The sequence below is a fragment of the Protopterus annectens genome, chromosome 11.part0, assembly GCF_019279795.1.
Source record: "Protopterus annectens isolate FY-2018-M chromosome 11.part0, PAN1.0, whole genome shotgun sequence".
Lineage (NCBI taxonomy): Eukaryota > Metazoa > Chordata > Ceratodontiformes > Protopteridae > Protopterus > Protopterus annectens.
This window is the reverse complement of record NC_056745.1, coordinates 199321386-199343286: the sequence shown is the minus strand read 5'-3', so window position 1 is coordinate 199343286 and position 21901 is coordinate 199321386. Positions and strand designations below refer to the sequence as shown.

The following is a 21901-nucleotide window of genomic DNA, read 5'->3' as shown; positions in this document are numbered from 1 at the left end:
CTGAATCTGTCCAGTCTGAAGCTGACAGCTTGGTTTCTCCACTTCTGTTAGTTGCCAAGCAAGTTAATCTCACTTCACCTGTTTGAGACATCATTCTGGCCTTTCGTAAACCAACCACCAGAAGACTATATCAGGATAAATGGAAAAGGTTCTCCATCTCGTCTAAAGACAACATGCTAGACTCATATTCGGCTCCAGTAACTACGTTACTGCAATACTTGGCTAGGTTTTTTGATAATGGAGCCTCTGCTTCTACTGTACAAGTACACCTGGCAGCAATTTCTAACTTCCACAATGGTATAGATGGCACCCCTCTCATCTCTTTACGTGTATGCAAAGCCTTTCTCAAGGGAACCTCTCATATCAGGCCTCCTGTCAGACAGCCTGCGGAACCATTGAACCTCACTTTAGTCCTTCAGTCTTTGACTCAAAAACCCTTTGAACCCACAGCGAAGTGTGACCTAAAGTTCTTGCCCTGGAAATCCTTGTTCTTAGTAGCCATCACGTCAGCCAGACAGGTCTCAGAGCTGCAGGCATTGTGTATCAAAAATCCCTATCTGGTCTTACATGAAGACAGAGTATCACTCCATCCTTCCTCCCCAACATCATTTCTGAATTCTCTGTTAACCAGACCATTGACCTACCAGTGTCCTTCCCAAATTTCAGAGTCTTTGGCGGTCTCTGCCTCGGTTGGGTCCAGAGCCGAGACGCAGGCACCGGCTTCCGAGGGGGTCTTTTGCACTACCTATTCTAGTCAGAAACTGACGTCTTCACACCCTACTACCATTTCTCTCAGACTGATGAATAATCTTAGGCCTAGAAGCCAGGCCACCCCTAGAAAATCTACCTCTAGCCACCATTTTACTCCCGCCCCTCCAACCCAGGCCCAGATGCTTAAGATGGCGGAAGATCTTATTTCCCTTATCAGGGGCAGTCAAGCCACAACGTCTAAAAGGAAAATACACCCTTCTTCTGAACTATTGACAGAGCAAGATTTTGAGGAATCAGATTATTCAGATTTTGAAGAGGAACAACAACCTGTTACTGGTTATAACGATTCAGATGCAGAGGAATCCATCCCTTCTGTCTCCCCACCAGAAGACCTCTCCTTTGGGGAAACCTCCACACCCTCAGGGAACATTTCCAATGGGAATCTCAGGATTTCCCTCAGTCTAAGAAAAGGCTAAGAGAATTTCTAGACCTACCCCAGCACAGACCCCTTGCCATCCCCCCTATTTTAGAAGTGGTGGATGATGTTTTCCATGAATCCATTTTAGCCTCAGATGCCCTTCCTCCTTCTCCCAGTAAGCCAGACAGGTATTACAGAGTACCAGATACTCACAAATACCTGTACAGAAATCCTGCTGCAGACCCGGAGGTCATTACACAAGGTCTCAATGGAGCTAGGGCTAGTTCTGCTAAGAACTCTACTCCTTCTGATAAGGATGCCAGAGCTCTGGACAGATGGGGTAAAAAAGTTTACACTTCTGCAACCTTAGCTATCAGAGCTCGCAACTGTCAGTTCCATATGGTAAAATATCAACAGCACACTTTGGAACTATTAAAACAAAAGTTTTCTACTTTTCCTGACTGTGCCAGTTCTAAGGAGTTAGCAGATTTATTGCACTCTACTTGCCAAGTACTCATTAGAATGTGGATATGATGCACTAGAAGCTTCTAGCAGGGCAGTAGTGTCAGGATCTGTTATTAGGAGACACGCATGGTGGAAGGAACAACCTCTACCTGATCATGTCAAGTCTAAATTAATTGATGCACCTTTGGATAAAGACAGCTTGTTTGGAGAAAAAGCAGAAGTGCTTAAAAAGATGGAAGACAAAGCAAAATCTATGCAAATCATAAAAGATTTCTTTCAGGTTCAACCTCCTAGATACAGCAGGAATTTTCCCTCTAAGCACTGGTCCTTTCCTGCTCCTAGCAGACAGGGGCAAGCTAAGCCCCGCAGGGACAGGCCACCCAGGTCCCTACAGCAGAGTCAACAGAGAACCAAACAGTGGGCCACATCTGCCTCTAAGGCAGGGAGTTCCTCTATGGCAAAAACTCTCAATGACTTCCACCCTCCCTGCCCTCCTTTCACCCAAAAGCTCGGAGGAAGGCTGTCCCTCTGCAGAGAAAATTGGCTGTCTGTAACCAAGGACCAGTGGGTCTTAAAGATAATTTTTCAGGAATACAAATTCACTTTCAATGAACTCCTATTTCCCAGAGGGTACTCAGACTTACCTCCCAATCAGTGGGCAGAGGCACTGAAGCAAGTCCAAACTCTCATAGCCCAGGGGGCAGTAGAACCTGTCCCCGCAGATCAAGCAGGCAAAGGTTTTTATTCCAGGCTTTTCCTTGTTCCCGTAAAGGAGGGCAATCGGCGCCCCATCCTGCATCTCTCCATTCTGAACAGATCCCTGGTAGTCCCCAAATTCAAAATGCTAACCCTGCAGCAGCTGCTGCCTGTACTGACAAAAAGTGCCTGGTTAGTGACCCTGGACCTAAAGAATGCATACCTCCATATCCCCATAAGGGAATCCTGCAGGAAATACCTACGCTTCAGAGCAGGCTCACAACACATTCAGTTCTCTGCTCTTCCATTTGGCTTATCTACTGCTCCCAGGATTTTCACCAAATGTTTGGCCCCAGCCATAGCATTTTGCAGACAGAAAAATATACAGATTTACCCTTATCTGGACGATTGCCTCATTCAGGCAGAAAGCAGAGAAAATCTGCTCCAGGACCTACACTTAGTCAAAACCCTCCTAACTTCCTTGGGTTCACCATCAACGAGAAGAAATCAAAGCAGACTCCCTCCAGGAGGATCATTTTCCTGGGAGCACTGCTGGACACAGCATCCCAAATGGCCTTCCTATCGCCAGAAAAGCAGAGCCTCCTGTCTCTCTGTTTTTCCCAGCTGGTGTCCAAAAGTCACCTCACAGGAAGTTCCTGCAAGCCATGGGGAACATGGTTTCTTGCATCATTCTAATTACTCTGGCCAGGTTACACATGAAGAAACGTCAGTGGTATCTAAGGTACCTTTGGTGTCAGCACTCACAGCCTCTAGAGACCTCTCTCCCTGTGATCCAGGGTCTCCCCTTCATCCACCACCCCACCAGGTAGATCATTACCACCGACGCCTCAGACATCGCTTGGGGTACCCACCTAGCAGGCAGGTGCACCCAAGGTCTTTGGGATGCCAATCATCTTCCCTGGCATATCAACCAGAAGGAAATGATTGCAGTGCAAAAGGGTCTGATATCCTTCCAGCCCCATCTCAGGCCAGGAGTTCTTCTTATCAAAACAGACACCACCACACAGTGGTGCAGTGGTTAACATTGTCACCTCACAGCAAGAGGTTCTCCAGTTCGATTCTTGGCTGGGGTGCCTTCTGTGTGGAGTTTGCATGTTCTCCCTGTGTTTGCGTGGGTTTCCTCCGGGTACTCCGGTTTCCTCCCGCATTCCAAAGACATGCATCTGGAGCATTTCTCCCCGGGCCACCGCTGAAAATGCAGGCTCAAGTGTGGAACCTAGAGGTGGATCTCTTTCCCAGTCAACAAATGATAAATAAATTCTGCAGGGAGTAAAAGATAAGGGAGGAGAGGCCCAAGGCCATCCTCATTGCTCCAGATTGGCCCAGACAACATTGGTACCCCTTGCTGCGCAGCCTGACATCTCATCCTCCCAGGCAGCTTCCCCAGATCCCAAACCTCTTGACTCAAGCAGAGGGGGAAATGCTGCACCCAGATTTGCAGACTCTCAAGCTATCAGCATGGCTGATACTTCCAAGGTAAGAGAAGGGCTTTTGCTAAGCAAGCAGGTCCTAGACATTATCACAGAGGCCAGAAGGCCCAGCACCAGAAAATGTTACACAAGGAAATGGAAAAGATTCTGCTCCTGGTGCCAGTTCCTCACAACCTTCTGGCCCTCTTATCCTGGACTTTCTAGTGGAATTACTCAATAGTGGCCTCTCCTCTTCTGTTAAAATCCACGCCTCAGCCATTTCAGCTCAGTTTAATACAGACCAGCCCCTGTTCTCTCACCCTTTAATTAAACAATTCCTCAGAAGGGCTTCTAATATCAGACCTCCCAGAAGGCCTCCCACGCCAGCCTGGGATCTTAATTATGTTTTGGAAAAACTAACCTTACCACACTTTGAATCTACTGCTTCAGCAGAACTGAAATTCCTCTCCTGGATGACTGCTTTTTTGCTAGCTATCACCTCAGCCAGAAGGGTTTCTGAACTTCAGGCACTGATGGCCATTGAGCCCTTCATCATTTTCCATGCAGACAGGGTTTCCCTTAGGACTAATCCCTCCATTATGCCCAAGGTGGTATCTAATGTGACTCTCAACCAAGCCATTCATCTGCCTACCTTATTCCCTAACCCTCAAAACAAGGGGGAAAGAATTCTGCACTCCCTAAACGTGCACAGGCAGCTCAGATACTACCTGGACCGTACTAAACCCTTCAGAAAAACGGACCAATTTCTTGTCAGTTTTGCCCTAGGGGCAGAGGGGAAGCCGATTTCCAAGCAAACTATCTCCAAATGGATATGGCACTGTATCCATTTCTGCTACAGATTTTATGGGGAACTTCCCCTTAAGTCTATTCGTACCAATTCCACTAGGGAAGCCTCCACTTTCACAGCATTCCTCAGAGCAGTTCCCACCAGAGACATCTTGGAAGCTGCCACCTGGACCTCGGTCCATACCTTTACAAAGCATTACCACCTTCCTCTTTTCTCTATGGCTAGGGCAGGGTTTGCCTCTGCACTGATGCAGGGCCTCCTTACCCATGCCTAGGTTCTAACTAATCCTGCCACCCCTCTCTTCAGCTTTCAGAATCCTCCCACAGGTGATGACTGCAACAGTGAAATGCAAAGAACATTGTACAGTTGTGTACACTTACCATAAATATAGATGTTCGAGTGTATTCACTGTTGCACTCTTGGTTTCCCTCCCTCTTTCCCCCTTATATCCTCTTTATTTAAGGAGACATAGGTTTCTTGGGGTGGTTGTTAACTGCCAAGACTGCTTTGACATATTTCCTGGGGCTCCTGTCTGGTTAGGGCAAGAAAAACTGATGTAATGGCGTCAGCTCCCTTGTTTTATAGCACTGATGACCTGACGTAAGTCTACAGGTGACAACAGCTGATGCAGAAAAACATTGACTCTGGTATTCGGGCCGGCTGAGGGCTACCACAGCAGGGTTAACCCACAGGTGATGACTGCAACAGTGAATACACTCAAACATCTACATTTATGGTAAGTGTACACAACTGTACTTTCTTCCTAACATTCAAGTCTGTGTTTAGGCTTAAGGTATTAATGGGGGTTGCTGTACCTCAGCTATTCGGCTTAGTGAACGCCTGTTTTCATTAATTTATGGTGTGACCTATCATGCTTTTATAGAGGCTTGTGAACTTGTCTCTTAATTTTTGAGATTTAGAGAAATATGAAATTTAGTAAATCTAAATAAATAATGCATGACTAACATTCAGTGTCTGTGTATGTGCAATAGATAGTGGTCAACTGTCAATGCAGCTGTGTTCTCCATCATGCAAGCTTTTAAAATAGTCTTTCAATAGCTTATATGTAGCATGGCTTTAAAATTATTAATGTAATGTAAATAGGCAGTGTTTGATGCCTAGAAGCATCATTAGGATAATCCTGGAGAAGTGCCTGGACACATCAGTAGGGTTTAATGAGTCAAGAACAAAAAAGATTGAATGCTAATACAAGCAAAAGTGTGGAAGACTGCAGCTGCATTGCAGAAGTTGTATTGTAGAGGCAGATTTTGTCTGATAAATTTATTGAACCTACAGCCCCAGGGCCAGCTGAGGTACAGAGACACTACCTTGATTGCCAGAAGATGCTCCTCCAATACTGAATCTGTAAGAGGAGACGATATAGATGGAACTGAAAGGACAGCAAAAGTTTATTACAGTAGCTACAAATGGTCATACTGATGAAAGGTTACAAGTAAGGTCGTTAACATAAAAATGCAAGATAAGGAGGATTGAAAACCATAACGACATTAAATGCAGCCTAAAAGACAACACTGTAGTTGAAATAGTTGTCATTGTTCCATGATTATGTTTTTATGCCCACAGAAATCCCAGCTCCATTGTACTTTTGCTTCAGACAAAATCTTGAACCATTTCTTCTAGATGTTCTTACAAATGTCAGCTCACCTTTGTTACTTGTGAACCTGACTTTAACAACTGTTTTGAATTTCTACTAAATATTTTTGTACCATTGCAGGAATAGTTGTGCAAGGTACAAGCCACTTGCCTAAATTAATGAGGTAAAAAAATGCCTTCTTCCACCAACATAGCAGAGCTATTTGCTAATGAATTCTGACTGCCAACTCTGTCCTTAGCCACAGGATCTGTCAACAAGATAAGCAAAAGCTAGCTGAAGGACTTCACACACACTTCTCACTTTGTAAGGACAACAAAAAGGGAAGTCAACAATTAATTGCCAAAATTGCCTAACTTTAGGTGTTGCAGGACTAGATAGCATTCTTTATAAAAATGTACAGTTCATTTCTTACCATTGTTACAACATACTGTCAATCTTTCTTTCTAACAGAATCTTTCCAGATCTGTGACGAGAGGTTATGATTTTTTAGTGATTGATAGACCCTTATGCCAGGTTTCATAGGACTTGTCAGTGAAATTCCTATTAGGTAACCTCCCCTATACTCTTTTAGCTCAACCATCATCTTCTGTTTTTCTCTAGACTTCAACATACTATCAGCAGCTCGGAAGGTTCTTCTTGCTTTGTGTTCTATAACTTCAACTTGCTCATGGACTAAAAATCTGTTGTTGGAAAATGCATACATACCTATTTTGGAGTATAGATGTCTTGTAATTACTGAAAGATCTCTTATCAAAATCAGTAGACTTGATATCATGTTGCAGAAAGTCTAAAAGTTCATGACTCAGTTCTCGTACCTTGAACCCCACTGCCTGAAATTGCCAAAAGCAAACAAAACTTCCTCCCGTTTCATCAAGGGCAAGCATAGTTTATTCCTTATTAATCTGCAAAATTCTCTTTTATGAGTATTTACCCTAAGCTTCCCTTTCAAATTTAAATTTTTTTGCATGGCATTTGAAGTCGTCTGGTTCTAATCCATCCATTCTGTTTCACCTAATCTGCTCCCCAGAATGCTGCACAAACTCCTCTTACTTGACTGCAGAATTTAGAATTTACTTCCACTTAGCACTAGCTCCCTAGTAACAGTTTAGGCTTGTTAACCACCGTCAGGCTAAACTGTCTTTAATTATCTGAATAATTAACCTCCAACTGTCCTCTGTTTATTGAAGTTTGATAAACCACTCCCTATTTCTGAAGAAAACTTTTGTTTTGCCATCATATAACAGATAAAACCATTTCATTTTGTATGTGCTCTGTTTCACCTATGTTCCAATACTGTAGCCATTGCCGAGTTATGAAATGTGTTTTATTCTAATTATTTACCTGTAATATTGTATTTGTCTAGTTGAGTCAGTTTTGTATCTAGGAAGTTTATAGCTGAAAAATGTCCTTGCATCCAGTATGCCAATTAAAATAATAAAAAAATGAAGTTAAAACAATTATGTAATTTACCTAAGTACTGCTGAAACTGTACCAAACAAACTGATGCATCACGGCATTGTATGTCTATATATGCATTTTTACTGTAACCTAATATGAACACTTTATCTTATTTATTTTCATGGGTACAGATCTAAACTTGGAAAAAGTACATGGTTTTAAAAAAAAAAAAAAAAAACTGGTTCTCAAAAAAAAAACTGCATTTGACATGCGCATGCCTCTTTGGAGGGGCGACTTTGTAATTTTTGAGAATCAGGTACATGGAAATACCAGCTGCAGCTCTATGTATTATTTAAAAGGCATGCATTATGTTAATTGGTAAAACCCATAGATTTGGCAGAGTAGCAGACTAAGTGGGCCAAGTAACTTCACCTGCCTTACATTAGTACTAGTATAGCCAATGTCTTTAAAGGACAAATACAGCTGAAGCACAGTTTCCTTTTTCCAGAGTACATTTAACTTCCTACACAATGGGCCCGGTATTATCATCTAAGTCAAGCATGAGATAAGGCATCGCCTCAAGAGCAAAAGAGATTATAACTCACCTGTACTCATCCCTCATCAGGCCTGTTATTGAATATAATGCTCCATTTGGTATATACTGTACCCGACACCTGCAGAAACTTGAGAGACCTTAGAGATTTCTAACTAAGAAAATTCAGGATATTTAGCACATATCTTATATGGACAGACTGAAGTCGCTGTCACTGTACTCGGTAGCATATAGACTACTTTGAGGGGACTTATGTCTGGATTACAGGGCTATGTCTGACCCCATTCTTATGAAAATGCTGCCCATCTGTAAGCCAAATGGGACTAGAATCACCCATTCCAGAGACCTCATTCTAGCCTGCAACATAAATAGGACCTGCTGGAGAGACAGATGCATCTTTCAGAGTTTGGAACTCCTCTAGATAGGCTTCCAATCCATGTCAATCAGAGCACCTCCATGGACTGTTTAAGCACAACCTGGATCGCTGAATGGAAAACAGTAAATTTCTGCCAGGGATTTCCCATGCCTGACCATGTGCAGTCCTTACTAGAAAATATTGAGCATGGACAATATCTCTCACCTAGTATTATATTGGGATTTAATGGCTAGGCTTGTAAAGACCCTCGGGTCAATAGCCTAGTAACATCCTGTGAAACTGAACCTGTAAGCATCTCTACAGGTATGCCACTTGGACTGTAGAAAAAGGACATGGTACATGAAAGATAACAGACTGAAGCAAGCAGGAAAAAAAGGTTTGGGGAATGTGGAGTCAATGACTGAGTATGGGCTTCAGGATATGGTTGATGACGGGCAGTTACAAGGGGAACCAAAAATGTATGAAACAAATGCGCCTTACAGCTAATTCACCAGCAGCATGGAAGAGTTGTATCTTACTCCATAAGAAGCTCTGAAATGGTTCTAGATCAAAGTGCAGTCTTAAGTCTGAATCAGATATGCATGCAGTGCATGTAAGAACTGTTGTTCTTAGTTCCTAGTAAGAAAACGTATTGTAAAACAACTACTTAAAAAAATTTTCCATGCAAGTATTTATTTATTTTATTGTGAATTTGTTAACATGGGCAGAGTACTAATTCTACTGGACCTATTTCAGTCTCGCCGTGGGAAAACACGATAGATACATGACATTATATACAGAATGAATCAGAAGTAGTCAGAGCAAGGTATGTAGACAGGTGAAGGGAACAAAGAGGTTAAGTTATATGACCAGAGAGATAGCAGTTGCATTTTTCTAATGTCTTGAAATGTGTTTTTATTTATAGGTTCATAGATTAGTACTAGGTTAACTGCCCATGTGGGCTATTATAAGCCTAGCCAATTACCCCATGTCAGAATCAAACCCTGCACCTTGGGTTTATAAGGTAAACACTTTAACCATTATGCCAACCTCCCACCCAACATAAAAAATAAGCAGCCTCTGCTAGGATCAAAACCTGGACCCTGCACACCATAGACAAAGTGATTTACCACTAAGCCATCTCAGATATACATCTTATGAATGGAATATTGGTTAAGAAGAATGATCTTTAAGAAAAGGAGGGAGAAATTCCCACAGTTTGTATCTTCTAGATGTTCACAGACAGCTACATTTTTATTTGCACAGAACATCAGAATTTAGAGACAGATCAACTATTTGTCCCCTATTCAGAAACTCGAAAAGAAGAACTAGTTTCTAAAGTAACACTATCCAATTGGCTTTCACAATGTATATCTTTCATCTACATTTATCTGATATGTATATCTTTCATCTACATTTCTAACAAGACTATAGCAAATACTATCAAGGCTCATTCCACCAGATCAGTATCTGCCTCTACAGCTTTCCAAGCTAGATTACCTTTGGACAGCATCTGTGCAGCGGCAATTTGGGCAAAGCCGCATACCTTTATTACTCATTACAAGTTAGAGTTGGCCTGTAGGAGTAGAGCATCCTTTGGTTCTATGGTTCTGAGGAATATTCTGCCATGAGCCACCCAAGAATCAGGTAGCTAGGGAAGTGGTCCCAACAGTGAGAATAAAGATCAGATTGGCAACATCACATAAAGAAGTTATGTTCTTACCATAACGTTCCATGTGTGTCGTCCATTTTGTTCTTTATTCTCACAACCCACCCACAATAACCCCCTTCCTACTTTCCTGGAAGACTGAGTAGCTCTTATTGGGTTTTTACAGGACTTTGACTGTAGCCTCAGAAGTAGTAGGGGTTTTTAATATAACTGTAGTAACATTATTCACTTACTCACTGCTTGGGGGGTAAACAACATCAGAGGTAGCTGGGGAATTGCATTATGGGTAGGGAAAATGCCCAAGAGCTAAGCCGAGGACCTCGATGTAATGGCCGAAATGGATCCGATAGATCGGATCCGACCCAACAGTGAGAATAAAGGACAGGATGGACTTTGACTGTAGCCTCAGAAGTAGTAGGCAGGTATGACCCTGACCTTGAGCAGTATCCTACCTTCACCTAGAATGATGCCACAATACAGTGATAAGATGATCAGCTTTAATAATTGGCTTAAATTCTGGTGTCATTCAAAGGATCAATGTCTGTCTGCCTGGGATGACATGCTGGACAAGCCACGCTGCTTCGCAAGGGACGGCTTGCACCTGTCACCCCTGGGCTTCCGGATATTGGCAAAGGCTCTTGCCACCCCCATAGTGCCTTTTTAGGCAAGGCTCAAATTCTAAACCTACCACCCTAGAACACCAAAAGGAAAAACTAAGGGTAATGTTGCTCAATGCCAGAAGTCTCAATCTCAAGATGCACGCACCCGAGGCCCTTCTCAAAATGGAGAACATCGATGTCTGTGCTGTGACAGAAACCTGGTTCAAGGCTCCTGAGAGCACCCCAGCACTAACAGGTTTCACCTCATATCATGCGTTCCGGCCCCAAAATCCGGACAACACCAAGAAAGGAGGTGTCCATATTCATAAAGGACACCCACACCTCAAGGTCGATGCATCGGAGACCATCCAGGTGCAATTAACCATAGGCAAGACTGCTCTGCAATTTGTAGCATGTTACAGGCCACCCTCTCAAACTCAGGAACCTCACATGGCCTTCCTGAAAACATTGGAGGGATAAATGTATCTCCAAACACCATCATACTAGGTGACTTCAACTACCCTAATATAGACTGGGAACACTACTCAAGCCCAAACACTCTAACCCAAAGATTCCTGGAGTTCATAAACTCAAATGTCATGGAACAACTAGTCACCATCCCCACAAGAGGTGAAAACATACTTGATCTCATCATCACGAACATGGGATCAAAATGTTCAACACCGGAAGTATACCCTCACTGGTGAGATCAGATCATAAACTAATCTCGCTGGAGGTCCTCATCCCGCCCCCCCCTGAAACAAAAAAGACCACAGTGAAAAACTTCTCAAAAGCCGATTTCACACTTCTAAAAACTAGTGTGGTCTCCTTTAAGGCCCCTGAGCCAGTGGTAAACATTACTCAAACTGCTGAATCACTTACAAATGCCTTCTACCAGCACCTACAGGACTGCATGGATCAGGCAATCCCAAACAAAACTAAGACTCTCTGTACCAAAGGCAAGCGTCCAGTCTGGTGGACCCCAGCCATAAACAAGCTCTACAACAAAAGGAGGAAGCTATTACAAGATAGAGCAAAATCCTTGAAAGGTAAGACACCTTTGATCATTATAAGTAAAAACTAAGAGCTCTCATAAAATCATCAAAGGCAAATTTTGAGAGAAAAATCGCCAAGGACTCTAAAGACAATCATAAGGCCTTCTTTAGCTATGTTAGAAACCTAGGAGGAAACTCCCAGATATGCTCAGAATTAGTTCAAAATGATGTGAAAATTACTGAACCTACACACATTGCTAACATACTGGCTGACAGGTTCAGTGCAAACTCCCCCTCCCCAAAGGAGAGATATCTATTCCAGAGGATTGTAGCCCCCAAACATCTCCAATGCCCAGGTGAGAACTGCCCTCACTAAGGCAAAAACACAGCATCCATGGGACGGATGGTGTCCCGGCTGTGTGCTTCATGAACTCAACGAGGAATTAAACCCACAGTTAGGACAGCTGTTTAATCTTAGCCTCACCTCAGGATCGTGCCAAGGAGTGGTGCACGGCGACTGTGGTCCCACTTCATAAGGGCGGTGCCTCCACAGACCCTGGAAATTACCGCCCCATTAGCTTGACAAGCCTTATCTGCAAAGCCATGGAGAGGATCATAATGGAACTCATAAATAAAGACATAGGGAACTTGCAGACTTTGGATCCAACCCAGTTTGGCTTTGTCAAAGGCAGATCCTGCCTCTTAAACTTGGTTGACTTTTTGAGACAGTCACCAAGGCCATTGATGAGGGAAAGGCAGTCCATACAGCCTACCTCGACCTGGCAAAGGCCTTGACACAATACCCCACTCAGGTATCATCGAAAAACTCATCAGCTTGAATGTAAACCCATACATCACAAGATGGGTTGCAAACTGGCTGCGACAGAACCCACAGGGTCAGAGTTGCTGGAGCCATGTCAGACTCAAAGCCTGTCACAAGTGGTGTCCCACAGGGCTCAGTCCTGGGTCCACTCTTGTTCGGCATCTACTTTTGAAGTACAAGCAAACACAGGAGGGTTATGGCTGACAAAGTTTGCAGATGACTGCAAACTGGGCGCCATAGTCGAAAACACATCTGACACAGATATCCTCCAGAAGGGCCTCACAGAAACGGATAACTGGTACCAGAACCATGGCCTGAAGTTAAACGCCAAAAAATGCATAGTCATACCCTTCGGGAAAAACAAGGTTACCCCTAGCTACCATATAGGTGACAATCCACTGAGCACAGAAAAAGTCATCAGGGATCTGGGGACCCAAGTTGACAGTAGTCTTTCGTTTGACACTCATGTTGCTAAAGTAGTTAGGAAAACCTTCTATATCGCCCACCTGATCATGAAGGGATTCACATCTAGATCAAGGGAGGTCATCGTCCCCTGTACTCATCACTCATTAGACCTATGATTGAGTACAATGCCCGTTCGAATGTATCTGACCAGACACCTGATGCAGCTTGAAAGGCCCCAAAAGTTCCTCACCAAAAGGATAAAGGGTCTCAAAAATATGTCTTATGCTGCCCGACTGAAAGAACTCCAGCTTTATTCAGTCTCATACCGCTTGCTCAGAGGTGACCTGTGCCTGACATATAAGGCCATGTCAAACCCAGATTTGATGAATATGCTTCACCTCAAAAATCTAGATCCCTCAGAACCACAAGGGCGGAGACTTAAACCTTGACACGGTTATAAATAGAACGTGCTGGAGGGACAGATTCATCACCCAGAGACTCCTATGCTGTGGAACAAAATCCGGTACATGTGAGGCAGAGCACCTCGCTGGCCTTGTTCAAGAGGAATCTTGACCAATGGATGGGAGATCGCAGATATACCCCAGGGATTACTTCAGTGTCACTGCTTGACAGAGGCACAGAAAAATGATAGGCATAGTTTTTATTCAAACTAAAGGGGTGGCGAAAGCCACATAACTATGGGCTAGGCTTATAAATGCCCTTGGGCAGATAGCCTAGTATGAACCTATGAACATACATGGGACGTTATGGTAAGAACATAAGTTCATTTTTTTTGCAGTTCAACTTTAGTGCAAATCTATTTGCTATTGATGGTGCTTGTTTTCTTGTCTTAGGGGGTGCAAGCTAATACTGGAGGTCTTAATGAAGGAACAGTTTAAAAAGAATTCCTGATAGCACTTAGAATGCAGTACAGTCTACTGTGACCATGGTAGCTACCACACAGTCCCATGTATACAAGTAATTTGACATACTCACTGCAATTCGGTTTTGTTACTGAGCAGAGAAGGCGGCCACATTTCAGGAAAATGCAGTTCTGCTGCATAAAGATGTGAAGAACTCAGCTTCTTAGTGTGGTGAAATGGCTACAGTTTTATTAGAAGGCATTGTCTAGTTAGACTCTTCCAGTTAGTCATTTTTTATTGGATGTTTTATGTCACTGTACCGGTTTAATTTTATTAAAAGAAGGGTTTAATTGTTTATGTATTCACAATGATATTGAGACTCCTGTCCCATTTTTACTAAAAAATCTTAGAATATTTGCATTGTTATCTCTTTCCCAGGTGCAGTGGGACAGAGCAGCCTGAAGTTTCTTCTCTTGAACCCTGCAGTGCATTTTGCAGAGGTTCTGAAAGAATGCCGTTCTGTGGTCATCGCTGGGGGAACCATGCAACCAGTAAGATGTAATTTATTTATCACTTGTTAAGTGAATTGATCCCTGTGGAGCCTTTCAAGCCATGATCCAAGCCAGAGGCAAGAAGTGGTTTATACGAGTCTATTCCATACAGTATATAAATACTGCAGTATATAAAGTATAAGATATTACATTAGCATACATAAAAGTTGTCACTGAATTCATGAAGATACAGAAGTAATAGTTTTGCCTGACCTGACATAAGCTTGTACCAGATTTCTGTAGTCTTCTGACTATGTCAGCCGGACTAATATCTTTTCCTAATTAAAAAAAACTAGATCATCTGAAACCTGTGATTTTGGTCTTTGTGGTTGAGTAGTTGAGCTTATCTTTTTTAACGGCATGAAATTTGGACCTTTGGAGAAAGGTGAGAGAGTGAAAATTATCTTTGTTAATGACAAATGATTATATTCTAGGAGAGAAGTTCCATATTGCAGCTGAAAGTTATAATGGCAGTAGATTTGGGATTGTAGAAACTAGAAATGGGCAGTGATCCAAAGCTAGACACATGTTAAATTAGAGACATCAGTGAAAACTGTAATCTTTGATCATATTCACAAGTGGTCATTCAGCAAAGAACTCTTTTTGCAGACAGAGAGAGGCAGTCCTTGACTAAAACTGCCAAGGAGTCTTCAGAGTGCAGCTTCTGTTTCTTTTAAAGATTCTACTTTCTCATCAGTGTCGAATGCTATAAAAGGAATGGTTGAACTTCTCATTTCTTTACCACAGTCTAAAGGAACAGACTTCACATTCAGTTAAGAAAGCAGTGTGGGTTTGCTAGGCTTGAGATCCATGGGGTAAGTTCCTAGTGCTCCCACTAGGTGTCACCCATGTTGTGAGCCAGAGCTGCCACCCTTCCCCAGGGTGGGCGAGCCAGCAACAGTTGTTCAATCCCATTCCTTGTGAGTGCCGACAGATGCTGGAGCTGGTACTTAAACTTGGGTTATCTGCAAAATACTCAGGACTTTATCCTTCTATAGCACAAGACTGGTTAATCAAGAAACAGTCCTTTTAATTTATTTTATTTATTTATGTTTGTTCAATGTTTCATTTATTGTTTGGGTTATTGTTAGTACTAAGGTCATAAGCATTAGGACCGTTTGGCAAACAGTAGTCTCCCAGGCTGTCAAGTTCTTTCCCCTAATCCTGAAATGCTTTTTTGGAGCTGTCACTCTCCCAATCTTCATTGCCTTGTTTGTGTTTGGATGAATTCCACAAGAAACGTGGGCTACTTTTTCAGTTCAGAAGTTTATCTTACAAAGTTGTAAGTAATTTTGGCTTTAGTGGTCCTTGTAATGCTTACTGGTATCTCAAACAGCCATTTCCATTTTTACTTGAAAAAGTGTGTGTGATGTGCGATGTGTTAGAGTGCGTGGCCTTGGAATCGATGGTTGGGTTTGAGTTATCACACCTTTCCTGGTCAGTGCCAGTGTCAGAACCATAAGTATCAGTGCCAGGATACTCTATCCAGGTCATTCTCTGATTGCTTCCATTAAGAGTGGACAAAGATTAACCCACTGAGGATCAGAATCCCCAAACTAAATTCCCCAAACAAAACACATTTTTAAGTGTTTTTGGAGGGGGGATTCACCCCCCCCCCAACTTATATACCAACTCTACGGTTGTACCAACTCAAAGAACTGGGAAATTTCCCCAAAAAGGATATAACTGCTGGCACAACTCACTAACATTGATTTCATATGGAGGAGCTCTAATCTTCTGTGGTTTGAATCTCAAGAAAATGAGGATCAAGGATTCAATCTTCGTCCAGCCATACGTAAATGTCCTGTGATTAATATAGTTTTGGCATCAGTCTAGATACTGAGCTAGCAGCTATCTTTTGTTCTGCTGCCCTCCTATGTCATACTTCATCTCTGCTAGTTTTATCCTCTGAACCAGATTAACCTTCTGTTGAGCTGAAATCCATGCAAGCTGTCATACTAGACTGGTAATCCAAGGTCCTGCCCAGCTCCCCAGGATCATTTCAGCAGAGACTTCATTTTGAATGAATACATAGCATGGATGTTTCCTTTCATTAAAATATTAAACTTTGTTACAGCAGTTTAAAACATAACTCGGGCCTTGGCAGAGCTGCTTTCTCAGGTTAAACTTTAATGAAGTTTGAAGTATGTTTATACACTAAGGCAAGTAAGGAACAAGCTGAAAAACACTAAAACTGATACTTGCATTCCTAAGCAAAATAAAACTTTGTCTTAAAGCTACATTAAAAGCAGTACTAGAAAATAAGTTAAACGCCTGCAGACAGTACTTTTCAAATGAATAACTACATATACCAGTGAATACATCCACAAGACATTTCATAAAATCTTATAAAAAAACATAGTTTACTTAGGTTGTTGTGATGTATTTTTGTGCACATCCTAAGCTGCATTCTAGTATCTTGGGTACTTTTGTACAAAGAGGTATGATTTATTTTTATAGTTCACATTCTTCAACCTAAAAAGTCAAATAAGCTAAATGTGAGGACTGAGACTAAAACACTTCCTGCTGTGGTGTAGTATATGAGTAGACAGAATGATGTGTTCCGACACACTGCAGAGCAACGGTGCAACTCTGGTATTGGGCTAAAGACTGGAGCATTGTTGTGGCAACTGATCACTTTCTGAGAAAAGTAACTGAGCTTGGAAACTTCCTCAGTCAGAGCACTAGACTTGCCCTAACTCTGATAAGGGAACACTGTCTGGTCACAGTCTTCAGGAGTCAGGAACCCCAGAGATTGACTTGATCATCATTCAGTAAAAAGTCCTCCTTTCCAGGGCAAGAGGGATTGATTGAAGCATTGTCTGTCATGTGGAAAGGAAGATTCTTGTGTTCCTTACCATCATTCCTTGTGATTGCACACCTAATCATAAAATTCATAGAGAATGGGCCAAAAAGTATCCTTGTTGCCTGTAGTGACTGAGAACAGTGAGATGTTCGTCACACACATTCGTGACCATGCATGAATCTGTCCCAGTACAAGATAGAAGTTCCTCACTCATCATCATGACTTAGAGGGATAAAGCCCTGACTGTGATAAATGACAAACACTAAAGCAGCCAGAGTGGGGAGGATGAAAGTGAGAGGTTTCCACTGGCTCTCACATCCTTGGGGAAAGGGAAGCAGTTTAATTCAGTGCTTGGCTATCCCCTACAGGTGTGAAGATGTATTTCTGTGGGCCATAATGACTCCAGTCAGTGTAGCAGTGCGCTGCACTGGTAGGGAACTGGCATATGTGGTTGTAGAAATATACCCTCTGCAGGCAGCCACTGCAGATGTCACAATCTGTAGTGGAAAATTTAGTAGGGGATCCCGGTCTCTAATTAGCAAATGATGACTCTCACTCCTGCCTCTCTTGACCATCTGTTGTGTACACTGACTTTACTGCTTTAAGCCTCCCATTGTCAGTTTCAGAGGTGATGAAAGCTGGTAGAAGGAATTTCTGCCATTAAACATGTTCTGCTAAGTAGAAATGTTTCTCCGTCTTGGCAGAAAGGTACCCCTTGATATGTCAGTAGATTAGTTTGCAGGTAGTCCAGATATATCTCGGGCTTCTGTATGGTTTGTCTGTTACTCAATGGTCATTGTGCTTGCTGCATATTTTAACATTATGATGGACAGAAAATGTGGCATAGTGCCAGCTAGTTAAACATTTCCTAAAACAATTCTGTATTTTTGTCCACCATTGGCAAACACTTTTCTTCCTTCAGATTTGAACTTTCTGAATAATTGGGTTGCCCAGTCTTCTTTTGTTCTGCTTGATTTAACAGCTCTGAAATTCCCACTTTTCTTGGTAAACACCACCTTTACTCTTAGCATGTATAAACTTCAGTCCCTTAGTTGTAGTGTGCCCTGTTTGGTCTTTTGCAACCATCTGGTAGCCCTTAAGACTAACTTGTGCTGTCTGACAGAACTGGTGTCATAAATGTTCATAAACCAGTTGATTTATCACCCTGTTTTCTTTCCAGGAGCAGAATTCATATGAGAGAGTATGTGTGTGTGTGTGTGTGTGTGTGTGTGTGTGTGTGTGTGTGTGTGTGTGTGTGTGTGTGTGTGTGTCTCTCTCTCTCTCTCTATATATATATATATATATATATATATATATATATGTGTGTGTGTGTTTATGTGTGTGTGTGTATACACACATATACATACATACATGCATACATAAATACACATGTGCTTGTGTATACCACTTTCATTACAGTTGATTGACATGTAGTTGGTCTGTTTGGAGAATGATCATTATTGTCAACTTTACGCTTAATCGACTGGTTCTGTGGTCGACTACAGTTAAGTGTGTAGGACATTGCACTGTAGTCATAGTTGTACAGCCATGGAGATAATATATATGAGATGTTTTTACTTGTGGGAGTACGTCATTTGATCTATTGCATTTTGTGTACCAAAGAGAAAAGTAATTTTATTTCTGTCACTTTTGCAATTTGTACTAGAAGAAATATTGATAGTAGATGATATAGCACTGATCTCGAGAAATGCATTCAAGTGACTTTGTGGTGTTACTGTGCGGTGCAGCATAAAGGGAGTGCTACATTCCTGAGTGTGCTGTCCTTTAGATGAGACATTAAACTGAGGCCCCATATGTCTTCTCTCACTTGTTTTATCTTTATGCAAAACAGTCCATATACTTTTGGCATTATTTTCATAAAAAAATTATAATCAATATTCTCAATGTTAAGCTGTGAACACAGGGTCCAGATGACCGAATGTAGAACATGGGAAAAAGGTGTTGATGCCGAATGGCCTCCATTTCTTAATGTTGTTTCTTGTCTTTGTTTTATATAAATTTAAGCAACCCAGCACATATATTTCCACAAGTATTTATTTTTTCCCTTGCACCCCTCCCCTTGTAATATCCATAACTTAACCCATCCTGGCCTGGTTCTGATTCTTGATTCCCTTCACTTTGTTTATAACCTCTTCCTTCTTGCAGTTCAATTGCTTCTACTAATTTACATTTTGCTCTATCATAATTTTTCTGCTTTCCACTTCCTCCCTTTCAGCTTCTTCCTTCTAACACACTGTTTCTATCTGTATAATTTCTTCTGCCTTACATTCTGACGCCTCATTCCCATGTACCATTCCAGCCATCAGTACCCTCCCTTCTTTTTACCTCCTTTCCTTAAAAAAAGTGAAACATCTTTCCTTTTTTCCCTTTAAAGGTATTTCAGTCTATACAACATTGCCTTATTTCTTTTTTTCTCATGAAAATTATTTTCTATTTCTCTATTGCTTTCTTCTTTTATTCATTTCTAAAATTCTTTCACCATGTTTTCATATTCATCTTTTTCTTTTTTACCTATTTCCAGAAAATATTTTTATATTTCTTTCTAAACACTACCTACCATTTTGTCATCTTTACATAAAATGTTCTCATTGTCGTATGTTCCTTTCATAGTCTATTACCTTCCAGTTTCATTTCTTTCTTTCTTTCTACATCCCATTAACTATTTTATTCCTTTAGCTTTTTTATGATTTCATTTTCACCAAATACAGTCCCTACTGCTCTGTGATCTGAAAAAATCTTCATTCTACTCTACCTGCTCCTTCCTTCATGTCACCTGCTTTGATAACGTAATCAGTTTTACAAATTCCCATTTTGTACATCTGAGTACTTTTTCATGACTTCGTTTCCACATCACATTATTTATTTGATCACTTTTATATCTTGTGACATTTTTCCTTTTTCTTTTTTTTTTTTACTTTACAGTTAGTTGTTAATCGTTAATATTGACTTGTTTACTATCACATTTTCTTTAGTTTTTCAGACATTATATTTTCTTTCTGACCTGTTTTGTATATGCAGATGTTACTATTACATTCAGTGTCCATTTTTTCAGGTCTCATATCACCCTTCTGGTATTACAATGGCTATATCCAATATTTTACTTCACCTTCTCTTATTAACACCCCTAACCCAGAAAATGTTTCATTTCCTACCGACCATATAATCTTTTTTCCCTGTATAGTTTCTTTTTTTTTTTTTAATTTTTCCCGTGTAACACTTCTTGTATCCAGTAAACATAGTACATATATAGTTTTCTTGCACAATTCAACAACCATTAAAGCCCTCACTTCATTTCTTATACTATTTGCATTTACTTCCAAAATACCTAAATCATCCCGTTCTTTTTTTTTTTTTGCATCTATTTTCTCCTCCTGTTCATATTTTTCTTTCTCCTTCTCACTCTTCCTCTCTCCAATAGAGTTCACTTCTTTCTGCTGTTTTCTCCCTGTTCCCCGAGTCATCATCTTCCTCTTCTTCACTTATCACCCCATCATGTGAATTTTTTGTCTGTATCTGAATCTCTTCTACCATTATTCCTTCCACCAGCTGCTTTTCTTCACCTTGAGTCCTATTTCTGTCACTTTCTTCCACACTTACATCAGCCATTTCACTTTCTTCCTGAATATTGTGTTCTACATATTGTCTACCCCATGAACCTTTTTATCATGTACCCTTTTTCCATTACTGGACATTCATACTAGAAATAACCAGGCTCATTACATTTTCTTCCAAACGTGTACAGCTCCTAGCAATATGGCCTTGCTCCCCACATCTTCCTTTTATACATTCCTGAACCAAATGTTTTTCATCCCCACAGTAGAAGCAGACCGTCAGTTGGCTCTAAAACCTCATAGTTGCTATTTTCCCATTTACTGTTATATTATTTGAAATATGGTGTACTATATCCAGTGTAACCCACACTTCCCTTCCTCCAGTCAACACATTTCTGTTATCTTTTTTCCTTATTCATTCACTTTATCACATTTTGTCAAAAAAGCCTTAAGCTGACATTCTTCCATTTCTGAAGTTCTGAATTGCACGGTATGTTTTTTTTTTAACTGCAAGCCAAAGTTCTAAAATAGTCTTTCCAATGTGATATGTTATCTATTTTTTCTGTTTCACCCATAAACTTTTCTACATTCGAAAATGTTTCAAAAGTTGCCTCACAGAAGTATTCTAACCCCAAATGTGTGAATCTTATGTCTCTTAAAGTAAATCATAGTGGCAATATAATATCTTCCATAATTTCATATCTGTCAGTAGTAGCACTTGTTTTACTACGTGTTCTTCCCACCAATCTTTTTTGGGAAGCCGCTGCCATGTCCTGTCAAGCACCTCCCATCACATTGTACACTGCTTTTTGTTCCTTGACTTATAACACTTTCATATGTTTTTTTTTTCTTTGCTTTATTTCTGTCATCCATAGTACCCAGATGCAGAGACATATTTATAAAACTGATTACTACATCAGCCAAACACATTTCTGTTCTTTCAGCCTGTATAATCTGCTTCTCTGCCATGTTACTAACTTCATTATTTGACTGCTTCTGTAACACTCAATCTGTTATGGCACTCTAGTTTGCCTTCTCTCCTTCATCTGGTTCTCCTTTCTTCATTAAATTTTTCATCACCTCTCTATCCAGACCTCCGCTCTCCAACACGGTAACCAAGATTTCATCTGTCACTTCTCTCTCTCTGATTTATCTCTGCCAAAGTTATC

At 41.2% G+C, this 21901-nt stretch overlaps 1 protein-coding gene across 1 annotated transcript in view; it reads left to right on the top strand.

The window, feature by feature from the left end:
- The window catches only part of DDX11 (DEAD/H-box helicase 11), a 1280855-nt gene that overhangs the window by 848962 nt on the left and 409992 nt on the right, over positions 1-21901 (top strand). Inside the window, exon 18 of the mRNA XM_044087617.1 lies at positions 14242-14354. Within this exon, the coding sequence (XP_043943552.1) occupies positions 14242-14354 (113 nt within the window). The remainder of the gene's footprint in view (positions 1-14241; positions 14355-21901) is intronic.